The 12,415-nt window shown below is 37.9% G+C and overlaps 1 protein-coding gene across 3 annotated transcripts in view; it reads right to left on the reverse strand.

The window, feature by feature from the left end:
- Nucleotides 1-232: 232 nt before the first annotated feature.
- The window catches only part of HMGCLL1 (3-hydroxymethyl-3-methylglutaryl-CoA lyase-like 1), a 163,131-nt gene continuing 150,948 nt past the window's right edge, over nucleotides 233-12,415 (reverse strand). Inside the window, exons 8-9 of one of the 3 annotated variants that reach the window (XM_014537291.1) lie at nucleotides 4,838-4,898; nucleotides 233-2,373 (exon numbers count right to left, since the gene is read on the reverse strand). In XM_014537291.1, coding sequence (XP_014392777.1) covers nucleotides 2,339-2,373; nucleotides 4,838-4,898 — 96 coding nt within the window. In that variant the 3' untranslated portion in view covers nucleotides 233-2,338. Of the gene's footprint in view, nucleotides 2,374-4,772; nucleotides 4,899-12,415 lie in introns of all 3 variants that reach the window. The other 2 variants (XM_005863300.1, XM_014537290.1) reach the window with 2 other exon arrangements.

The following is a 12,415-nucleotide window of genomic DNA, read 5'->3' on the forward strand; positions in this document are numbered from 1 at the left end:
CCTTGGCTTAAGGGCACATCCCATAAAAGATGATTTTGACATGTATGTTAATAAAGGTCATAATTACTTTGCTGTTTCTCAGCCTTTTCCCAAGGCTAACCCTTGCATGGGTTTATGTGTGGGTGGGTTACTAGGGTGGGTTTTGCAATGATTCCAAGTTTCCCTGGTTAGTTGAAATGTAGCTTTACGTGGGATTCTGCCTATGGACTTTAGGCAGCTATATGTGATTATGTAATTTTTCTCTCCCCCAGAACCAGAAAAGAAACTTTCTTTCAGCTAGCAGAGGGCTTTAGGTGGTTTGGGTGGAGGAAAGATAACAAATACCTAAAATAAACTTTTCTCATGGTGAGTGTGATTAGAAGTATCAAAATATTTTCAGAAATGATCCATCGGTAGACTCGTGTGTGTGCTGTGTGTGTGCTAGGCTGCACCTCGGGTTTCTCACTATTTGCTCTGCCTTTTAAGGAGTCCGTGCTTTTTATTTCAAAACAGCAAAGTTTTGCCCTTAGCTGCTTCTATAAGCAGTTTGCATCGACAGATGCTTTTCCAAATATCTCAAAACAGAAACCATCACAGTTCTGCGAGAGATAGGAAAAGTCCATCTCAGAAGATGAGGAGGTGTATATTCTGCTATGCACCATCAGGATAGGTGTCCCATCACTGCCCCAGTGCACAGGGCTGTGTTGTTTGTGAAGGGAGAAGCACAGGGGGTATGTAATAAGCAGATCCATAAAGAGCTGCAATTTTGTTTGCTTCTAGCCCTGCTCCCACCTCCAAACACTAACCCAAATGCAAAGAATTGCGGATCAAAAGCTCCTGCTCTCCCAGCCATCACAACCCAGATGAGTCGGCCTCTTTCATGGAAATACAGTTTGGTTTTGTCAGTTATCAATATGTTTTCCTCCTGATTCATTTCTTATTATATATCTTTAAAGTTAAATTAGTTATAATAAGTACTTCTCTTATTTTATTGAATTCCATTTCAATGTTTTAATGAATATTTAGTAGAAAGTCCACAATGCTCACATTCATATTTCAAGTTATATTCAAATTTATTCAAAGATAAGATCGCCCGATATTATTGGAGAAGTCTACATAAATAATAGAACTGATGTTTTAGACACACATGTAATAATACTGTCTCCACATTATTTGCATAAGTTACAGAAATGTTTTTCTTAACATAGTCCTCCTGTTCCTCTTCTCAACTTGATATATTACTTTTTGCTATTTCTGGCAATTCTTTCTAGTACAAAAGATAAAATTTCAGCCACTTCAACTTTAAAAATAACCATAAAAAAGTCAACAAGAAGATGTGATTTAATCAAAGTGCCCTGAATCCATGAAAAACAGTTTATTTCACGAATTAAAAACTGGCTTAATAACACATTCTTAAGATTACAATGACATTTCCTCCAGCAATTTGGACGTGATCTGACAATTACGAATGTGGATTATGCTACATGTATCCATCTATTCTCATCACTGCAGTTTAGACAGCAAGATGAAAGTCATGCCTTCTGTTTCTCCACAGTTGAGTAACACCATGCTGGTTTTTACTATAACTGATGAAAGAAAAAGCATGGTAAACTGGAAGCATGTAACAAACACGGGAGGTCGTAATATGTTTCCAGGATATGGCGTCTTGCCATTGACCACAGCCTCTTGGAACAAGATAAAGTCATTGAAATAGTTAACAGATGTTAGCCATACTTGAAATGTAGAAGTTCTATTGCTAACAAGTATGTGGGGTCGGCTGGAGATCTGGCGCTTGGTCCATTATTTAACTGACTTGGCAAATGGGAAGCTGAGATCCAAAGGCATAACGCATATCAAGGCCACACACTTTGCACACTAAGCAGGGCTCATAAACTACTGACGGTACGTACACGGTGGTAAGCCTGCTTGATTAAGTATTTCACACAGTATTTGGTATTTAGGGAAATCTTAGGGAAAGCTGAACTCAATTTTCACATCTACTAAATTAACAAGTGAGTTCTCTAAGAACAAAAGAGTAGACTTTTCTCCATGTTCAAAAGCATATCTACAAATTTTACTATTTAGCTTCAGCTTGTGATTTACCTGATGACTGGTCTCACTTTGTGTTGACTTCAAAACGGGTCCACTTGTACTCTTCTGAAAGGCATCTCTTTCCCCCCCAACTTGTGTCTATTCCTTCACATTTCAGAACAAGTTGACAGGAATGATCTTTAGGTGCATATCTGTAGCTGAAATGGATCTCCTCAGCCTTGAGTCACAAATTCATTCATGTCAAGCATTGTAGGAGGCTTGTGCTACCTTCGAGTTTGTGGTTTTATTCACCGCTTTGCAAATAAAGTCACCAGCTTCCATTACTTTGTGAAGATTCACATCCTGGTAAAAGAAAGCCGGGGTACCAGAGGGGAAGAGGCATTTGGGAGAAAGAGGACAAAACAGATTCCTTTTAATTTTATTAACAGTTATTTAACCATTTAAAATACTAAAAAACATAATGCTCATTATTGATTTAGAGGCAAGCTTTGTTTCATGAACCATGTAGTCAACATTTTAGACTTTTCTTCATTAAAATCTATCTTGAAGTTGACCCTGTATTCAGGCTGGCCACACCTGAATAAATAAGTTTAATTCAGGTTGGTACCTGGATTCTAGAAAGGACAATACTGAAACTAGAAACAATCTATAAAATATCAGTGAAGGGCAATTAGAATAATAATGGTTTGGAGAAGTTTAGGAAAAAGGCAGGAAAAAATACCTCTTTACAAAGAAACTTGGTAAAGCTATAAGAAATACAGGACAGTTGAATGTATAATATTTTTAAACCATATTCAGAAAAATCATTAATGGTGTGCTACTGGAGGAGGTACCTGTAGGTCAAATGAAATGAAGAATATTTAGGGAATATCTGGAACTTGTTTGCCTGGGTTGTGCTCTGAAAGTTTAGGTAAATCCACGTATGACAGATAGGCCATTGAGTATGAAGACCAAATTCAAGGCATGCTCCTCAGCTCTAGGACTTAGCATAACAAAAGGTCACCCTCCAGGTCTCCACCCAGTGTCTTTATTGTCACTGGGGGAGGCAGAGCATTAGGTGGATTAACCAGAGATTTGTGCTCATGCAGCATTTCATAAGCTCCTATGTTCTCCCTCAATATGAACTAGAAACAACGTGGACTTAAAATTGAACAGATTCAGACTTCCTTGCTATTAAGGAGTAGGTTTTGTTTTTTTTTTAATATGAGTCTGTAATTTTCTTAAAATAAGTATAAAAAATTGGGGGCTTTTTATAACAATGATCATAAAGAGATCATCATTCTAATATAGTCAAGAAAAAATAAATACCCAATTACTTCTCTCTTTTAATTGATTTGAGAGAGGAAGGGAGAGGGAGAAAGTTATAAAACATGACCTGACACATATTTTGCATCAGCTAAGTTCAATGCAGTCATCGAATCTCTGAGAAAAGATCTATTTTTCTTCTGTTTCTGTCACGACTATACATTTCTGATAGAAATGATTAAGCTACTTTGTAAGTGAAATAATATTATTTCCTAATCATAGAAAATAGCCAATGACTTTTGGTGTTTACAAGAAATAGCTTTTGGTGTTAGTGCCACATGATATAAATGAATGTTGTTGAGCATCTCTATGTAACGGGCAAAGAGTATGAGTAAGCTATAATAATTGCTCTCTGGCTGCACAGGGAGGTAGACACAGAAATAAAATAATTCATTCTACAACTTCACTGAAAGTGGGTTCAGAGGTAGAGGCATGGAGGGTAGCATGGAAGCACTAAGGGGAAGAACCCAACAGTATGGGCCTGTGAATAGGCAAGAAGATGCCAGAAGAAGAATTTTTGAGGATAGTGGTGCTTCATTCTCAGGTGAAATCAAGTATGGGGAGTAAGGCCATTCCAAGTGGTTGTGAAACCATGAGTGGTGAGAAATAGAATGGTGTAGAAATGAAGACTGCAGGCAATTTTGGTGTTGCAGAAGCATCAATATGAGTAGAGGAAAGAGAAGAGGAGAGAGGAGAGAGGAGAGGGAGAAGGACAGAGAACATTCCATTTTGTAATCCAGATGATGCTTTTATATCTCAGAAAACATTATGAAGTTCTAATCATCTGTGAGCTGTTTTTCTTGCCTTTCGTATTTTTTCTCTAAAAAAATCCGCCTTATAGACGGAATAAGTCACGCTAACAAGCATGTGGCCAAACAAGGTGCTTATTTGGGTGAAGTATGTGCTTTTCAGGCACCACTTGTAAAGAGACTATTCTTCTTGTCCAGTGTCTCACATGCTAAGTATTAACGGAGCTCTACTCCTCCACTGACCATTTTAAATGTGCCCTGGGCTCTTTGCCAGCAGCCCTAGTTGTCACTGGGAGAAAAATCAAGATCTCCCCTTTCTCCAAGGAAAACATCCATTAAAAAAAAAATCCCCAAACTGTGAAAACAATAATCATAACAGGAAAGACACAGGCTCTAATTCACAAGGCATGTAAAACCAAATCAGATAAAACATTAAAAAAATACTTGGGAGGTCATGAAGCACTATAAAAATGTGAAATGGTAGCATTATTGGTGATTGAACTAGAGCAATAAGTTACTTTATAAGGCTCCCCAAAGAATGTTTATTATATTTTCCCACTGTGCATTTTAGCAAATAGCAAAAGTATAGTAAAACTTTGACCTCAAAATTGCTTCCCAATCTGAGATGCATTCCAAGCTGGATCTGCAAGGAATACATGAATATTAAAATATGTAAAACTAACTTACTGTATTGAGCCCCAGGCCATTAAGCATATATATCAAATCCTCAGTGGCTACATTTCCAGAAGCACCTTTTGCATAAGGGCAGCCACCTAATCCTGAGACTGCAGAGTCCACCACGTTGATCCCCATCTGAAAAACAAACCGAAACACCCAGGGCTTGTATATTTCTGGCGTCTAAATTGTTGCATTTCTATTTAACCTGTTCCAAAGAGCAAATAAGCAAAATCCGAACCCCTTGTCCAAACATTCACTTACCCACCTGCTGCTACAACAGTCCTTGGGGTGCTGCTTTCTTTTCTGACTAATCTCATTTTTTTTAAGGCTAACAAAGTCTGCTAAGGATCTTGGGAACTAGAATAATCGTAGGTCAACATTAGGATGGTGTTTTCATTGCTAGCAACACATTTTTCTTTTGTAGGGGGTGAAGCCTGAAGTAAGATGAATTCACATCTAGGTTGAATATATTCATCAACCTCAAATCTCAAGTTTTATCCTAAAAGCATTATATAAACAACATGAAATATTTCTAACATACCAACTCAAAATCAAGGTGCCTTAAAACTTTCTGGTGATGGTAATGGCAGCATCACTGCATTTGAAATATGATTTTTGTGGGGTCAATTCACCCAGTCTTTTCTGAGCCATTATTTTATACACAGCACCCTGCTGCTTTGGGAGTAGTAAAGAAATATTTAAGAGGCAAAGCATCCACAACTAATAATAGCATCAGCTCACATTTACTAGGTCCTCACAAAGTGCTGCTTATTATTCTTAACACCTTATGAGTATTAACTCACAATCCGCACAAAAATCCATGAGGTGGGTGCTCTTCTATGTCCCCGAATCAAAGATGAAGAAACTAAAGTACAGAGGGATCACACATTTTGCCCAAGGTCACCTCTGTCTCTAGAGAATTCCCATTCTGCTGTGATCTGTGGCCTCTGAAAACATTTGAGTTGGTACATGTTATGTGTCTGGGGATGTCGGAGGTGGAGGGGCTCTGTGCGTGCTGGAAGACATGAGCACAACAGGCTCTGAAAAGGGCCCTGGAGATGAGATTTGAATAACAGGAGAAGAGAGGCAGACATATCATGCCTCCGTGAAAGATGATAACTGGGTAATCGAAAGCTACCAGGAGGCCCTATCTGATTCACTCCTGGGCATTAAAGGAAAAGTAACATGACCTCATATAAAATGAGAAGCACCTGAAAGCAAGAGCTCTTGGCCAACCTGCTAGATCAGCAGTTCTCAATCACAGTCAGAATCCCCGTGCCCAGAACACTAGATCCCCAGAGTTTCTGATTCAGGAGGTCTTGGCTGAAACTTGAGAATTTGAATTTTTAACAAGATCCCAGATGCTGCTCTCACTGCTGCTCTGGGGATGACTGTTTCCTTTTTCTTTTCTTTATTAATAACCTTTTTATTTTAGAATCATTTTTGATTTTCAGAAAAAAAAGTTAGTACTGAACATTCCCATATATTCTGCACCCAGTTTCCCTCATTGTTAACATTTTCATAATTACAGTCTCGTTGTCATGGCTCATGAGCAAGTATCAAAAGTTATTATTAACTAAAGTCCATACGTTGTTCAGACTTTTAGTTTTAAACCTAATGTCCTTCAGTTTCAGGAACTCCTTCAGGTCACCACACTGCATTTAGTGCTCTTGTCTCTATAGGCTCCTCTGGCCTGGGGTCGTTTCCCAGACTTGCTTCCTCTTTGTTGACTGATGATTTTGAGTAGTACTTGTCATGTGTTTTGTACAATGTTCTTCAGTATGGGTTTGACTGATTTATTTTTCCTCATGTTTAGAATGGAGTTCTGGGGTAAGGTGAGGAAGATGACACAGGTGGTTCTTAATTCCTCACATCCAGGGTACTGTGATATTATGATTGATAAAAATGCACATATTTGGTCATTCAGATGGCCAAAGAATATCGGTATTTCTCATATTTGGTCTTCCCTGGTTCCTGGCTAGAGTGCCTGAATCCTTGGAATTTCCTAAGCGATGAGAGTTATAAAGGAGTCTTCTGTTGTTAATGAGGTGACACGGGGATCTCACCTAGGAACGGGAGCTGGTTGTTGTCTGTGGTGCCATTATGTGATTGGAGGGTTAGAATTTTCAGTCCCACCCCTGACCTCGAGGCAGAAGAAAGGCTGGAGGTTGACTTAATTTCCTAAGGTCAGGGAGTTTGGAGAGCTCTCTAAACCCTTGGAATTTCATAAGTGATGAGAGTTATAAAGGAGTCTTCTGTTAATGAGGTGACACTGGGATCTCACCTAGGGTGCTGGTTGTTGTCTGTGGTGCCATTATGTGATTGGAGGGTTAGAATTTTCAGTCCCACCCCTGACCTCGAGGCAGAAGAAAGGCTGGAGGTTGACTTAATTTCCTAAGGTCAGGGAGTTTGGAGAGCTCTGGGTTGGTGAACCTGTGCAGGTGCTGGGAGAGTAATGTGCTTGCAGAGGGCATGGAAGCTCTGTGACCTTCCCTGTACCTTATCCTATGTGTCTCTTCCATCCGGCTGTGTCTGAGTTATATCCTTAGATAATAAACTGGTGATCTAGTATGTAAAACATTTCTCTGAATTCTATAAGTCATCTAGCAAATTAGTTGAACCCAAGGAACAGGTTGTGGGAACCTATGATTTATGGACAGTCTGTCAAAAGTACAGGGAACAGTCTGGACCTGTGACTGGCATCCGAAGTTCAAGGAGGGGGTTGTGGGAAATGCTAATCTGTATCCCGTTGGTTAGAGTCAGAGATGAGAACTTGGGCTTGTAACTGGTATCGGAAGGTGGGGAATGCAGGCTTGTAGGACTGAGCATTGAACTTGTGGAATCTGATTCTACCAGCATCAGAATTAAGTTGAATGGTCTAGAATTGTCAGTTTGGAGGGAGAAACCTCCTCCACCTCCCCCACATCAGAATTGAGTTCAGAAACCCAAAGAGAGCATACTGTGAAATTCCTTTGACTGATGGTATTAGTCTTTACCACCTGGCTGAGGTAGTATTTCCCAGGTTTCTGCACTGTGAACCCCACGCCCCACTTCCCATACTGCACTCTGGAAAAAAACTCATGTGCAGCTCATACTTAAGGAGTGGACAATATCTACATAAACTATTTGGAATTCTCCTATAAGGGAGATTTATCTATTCTCCCATATTTTTTTTCAAACATTTGTTTATATCAGTAGGGACTCATAGGTATTTTTCACTTTGGGTTATAATCCAGTGTTATACATTGTGTTGTTCAAGTTGTTTGAGATTTGGTTATCGGGAGCTCTTTCTGTTAGCTCCTGTATTCCTTTAATAAGGCAAGGGGACCATGCTTTTTAAATCACTCTTCTAAATTCTTCCTTGTGAGACTTAAGATATGTTTCCTTAGGCTCATCAGGACAGAACCATAGTCCAAAGCCCTGGATGTCTTTGGGGCCCAAAAGAAGTTTGCAGATATAATCTGTTTGCTTCTGCACCTTAATTTCTCCTGATTATACTTCTCAACATGGGAAGGTCTCAATAGCTCTCCCTCCATTACCACAACCTCTCTCAAACAGTGATCCTACAAGGTCAATCCTATTCAAGTGTTAACAAGTGACCAGCTAAAGTACTTGTCTATTTAAAACAGGGGTGGGGAACCTTTTTTTCTGCCAAGAGGCATTTGGATACTTATGACATCGTTTGCAGACCATACAAAATTATCAACTTAAAAATCAGCCTGCTATATTTGGTCAAACATTTAATTAACTCACCCCTAATACCTTGGCAGGATCAGACCAAATGATTCAAGGCCCGCAGGCCGGACGTTCCCCACCGCGGATTTGGAACAATTTATCTAAGTTGCTGTGAATCAAAATACTAAGTATAAGAACTATGTGGTAGGAGTGAAATCTGTGGTATTGTCCGGTGGTTGGGAAAGACAAATGTCAGGATGCTGGCTCATCTTTGGGAGTCTGCCATTACATCCAGTGGGCAGAGGGATTCTTGATTTACAGAAGTCTCTCAGTTCAGAATTTAATCTAACCCTCACCAAGACAGTTTGACTGGTTCTCAATCCTGGCTACACATTGTAATCACCTTGGGACCTTTCAAAACTAACACCCAAACTTCTCCCCAAACCAATTATATCACAATTTCTTTCTGGGAATGAGATCAGGTATTGGTACCCTGTGATTCTTTTGTGTATCTAGGTGTGGGAATCCCTGAGGCAGAGGTTCCCATCCATCTTTCCTTTATTAGTCCTGGGTCTGAGTCAGCTTTAATTTGAGAGAAGCTCTGTACCCTGGGGGCAACAGTTAATTAAGCATGACTGGTGGACTTTTCAAGGACATCAGCTTCTGAAAGAAGACCCAAAAAAGTATGAGGTAGCAAAAGCCAGCAGTACTAACAAGGTAGGTGAAAGGTGGTGTCAGCCCACCATGAGGGCTGGAATCCACATATCATGTTCCTTTCCCCACTACTGCGGATGAAAGCCCTGCAGCCACAGGGCCACACAGTCTTAATTGGCCTTTTGAGAAATAGTGAAAAAACAAGTCACTCTTACCTTGTAACTAAAGCCCTACTGAGTGTAACTAATGTACCTTATTGGGTGACTAACATGAAAGGATTATTCATAATAAAATAACCAGAGTCACAAGAGAGGAACAATAATTAACCAATGTCAAAATTGAGCAAACATAAATAAAGATAGAAAAACAATCTCACATAAAGTCAAAGACTGAGAGCAAACTAAAACACTGTGATATTTTACACTTTCAGCTCAAAAAGATTATTAGCAATGAAATAGCATAGAGCAACAGGATGTGGGGAAAAAACTTCAACAATATGGACAAATCTCACAAACAAAAAGTTGTATGAAAGAAGTCAGGAGCAAAAGAGGGCATCCATTATGGTTCCATTTAGTTAAGTTTTCAAATAGATAACAATTAATGCTGTAAGAAGTTAGGATAATAGTTAACCTTTGAAAGGTAAATAAAAATGTGCACAGTTAGAGCTTCCCAGGGTGCTGACAACATTCCATTTCTTGAACTGGGCTGGTAACACCAATGTCAGTTTGTGAAAGTTCTCAGAAGTTTGTGTTTATAAATTGGTCAATTTTCTGTGTGTGCATTAGACTTTGATAAATATCAATGACAAATAAAAAGCAGTGTTGTTGAAAATTCAGGTAAACAGAAAATTTAAACTGGTAGGGAAATTGTAATTTTTTTTTCCTGAGGGGCAATTAATCAGCAATTAGTCTTAGTTGCCCATATCCGTCATCCTAGTAATTCTTATATAAAAAAAAGTGTTTCCCAAGGAATAGTCCAAAAATCCTAAGTAAATACATGTTGGGAAAAAATAGGTTTATAGCTGTGAGTATGCAAAACAGAGTTTATTCTTATATTATTATTCATTAATTATTGTATTATTTTCTATGTGAATAACTGTAAACCTACTTTGCCCACCCCTATAATTAGATTAACATATATTATATATATTTAATGTATATGTGTTGTATCTGAAACACACCACTAACACACATCTATATATAGATTCATCACAGTAAAATTTATAAGAATAAAAATTTGAAAGCAATTCATATACCTATAATGGGAAATAATTTAAATTAATTATGATGTAGCTATAAAATGGAATGATAAATGCCATGTAAATGAATAGTTAAGGAAAAGAAACAGGTTAGAGAATGTTATAACAGTACATAGAATCATGATCACACCCCCACCCCCCAAAATTGGATTTGGATGGTATGCCAAAAACTAACAGTGGTGATCAGTGGGTGGTATGATTATAAGTGATTTCTTTTAATTCTGTGTGCCCTTGTTTTCCAATGCATGTGCGGACTATTAATTACCATACATATAAGTAGAAAAAGTAAGATTTCTGCAAATTTTAGCCTGCTGTAGAATGATAGTAGATAAATGAGAATAAGCACAAATGAATCCAAGACTGAATTTCTCAGTATCATTATTTGGCATCTAATTGATCTTCCCAGGGTCCAGGACTGTAGAGCTGCTCTGCATGTCTGGCAAAGGCAGATGTGATCTGGGTGAAAAGCTACCTGGAAATGGTCTTTTCTCTTTCCTGGTATCAGACTAGATCTAGACATGGATTCTCTTACAGTAAGCTCTTCACACATTAATGGAATCAACTCTAAAAGCAATATGTGAATTTAACGTTTAAAGAACCAAATTTAAAAAGAGCTTATTAAAGTATACATTATCTGTGAAGAAGAATATTAAGATATTAGTTCCTGTGATCTCTTAGGCAGCACACGTGGAAAAGTTGAAACACGAAGTTTAGCATGTGCCCCTGCTGGCACAGTGATCCGCATGTCGTGACTTTTTAAAAAAAAAAAAAAAAAAAAAGATATTAGTTCCTTTTAAATTCCCTCAAAAAACTAAAAAGCAAAAAACCCACATACACAGTATTTTTAAAATATTTCTTTTTATGGAATATCTCCTACATTCTGTCCTCTATTAAATGTGAAACTCTATTCCTCAGAAATAAAGATCTCCTCAATGGCTAATGTTACCCATATATTAAGTAAGAAAATTTTATTTTTATTATGCATGTTTTTTCTGCATCTACTTCTCTATCCCATTAGAAATGACAGGTAATGCTATGTAAACAAGTTCTTAACAGGATGAGAATAAAACCATTGTTTCTTCTCTTCATGAATTCTGTATGGCAAACAAGGGACCATATTTTGTGATCTTTATTATTAAAATTTAATATTGTAATTGTGGTATTAAAGTAAATGCCATTGTATGTACTATATAATATAATATATTTGAAAATAATTGATGGGCCATCTGATACAAGAGATTATCTGCTTTGAAAGATCATTCTTAGAAAGACACTCCTTTCCCCACTTCTCCAAATGTAAAGCACTACTTTTACACTTTCAGGCTCCTGTGTGTGTGTATGTGTGTGTACACCCGTGTGTGTGTGATCACACAAGCACAAGTGTTTTGCACCCTATAATGCAAAAACAAAACCTTTGTGTTTTGCTTTGAAGGAAAGTACATCTTTAGATGAGTAACCACATGGTGGCAATGTAGCTCCAAAATCCACCCAAAGTCAAGCAAGAATAACTCCATGGTGTTCCAGCTCAAGAAAATGGCAAACATGTAAATAAATAGCTTTATGTAATTCAAATAAATATTTTTCCTTTAAAATAAGAAAACATTTACAAATGTGTATAACACAAACTGTAAGTCAATTTATTCAGTCTATATTTTTTATTCTTCTTTTAACTTGAATGTGTTTATTAATCCGGTTCTATGTGCCGGGGACTTAGAATACATACAAAGTCATGTACCTCATGAAGCATGAGAAATGAAACTCACTATATATTTTGTCTGTCACTGAGAAGCAGCTTATTATCCAATGAGAAATAATTATCTTTAGAGCTCAAGGAATGAATTCTCCCTAAAACAAAATAAATTCAGAACTCAAAGGATTGAGCTGTCCTTGGCCCCCATGTTTCTCAAAGCTCATGATTAAAGCTATTAACCCAGTAACCCAGGCTATGGTAAACTTGGTGAGTGCATTTAGAATATTCCACCTGCTTGAGCTCTCCAGATACCAGTATGTGCTTGGATCTAAGTGCTGAGGAAAATAGATAAAATACTAGTGGCGGCTTTTGCTG

Source organism: Myotis brandtii, unplaced genomic scaffold (assembly GCF_000412655.1).
Source record: "Myotis brandtii unplaced genomic scaffold, ASM41265v1 scaffold176, whole genome shotgun sequence".
Taxonomy (NCBI): Eukaryota; Metazoa; Chordata; class Mammalia; order Chiroptera; family Vespertilionidae; genus Myotis; species Myotis brandtii.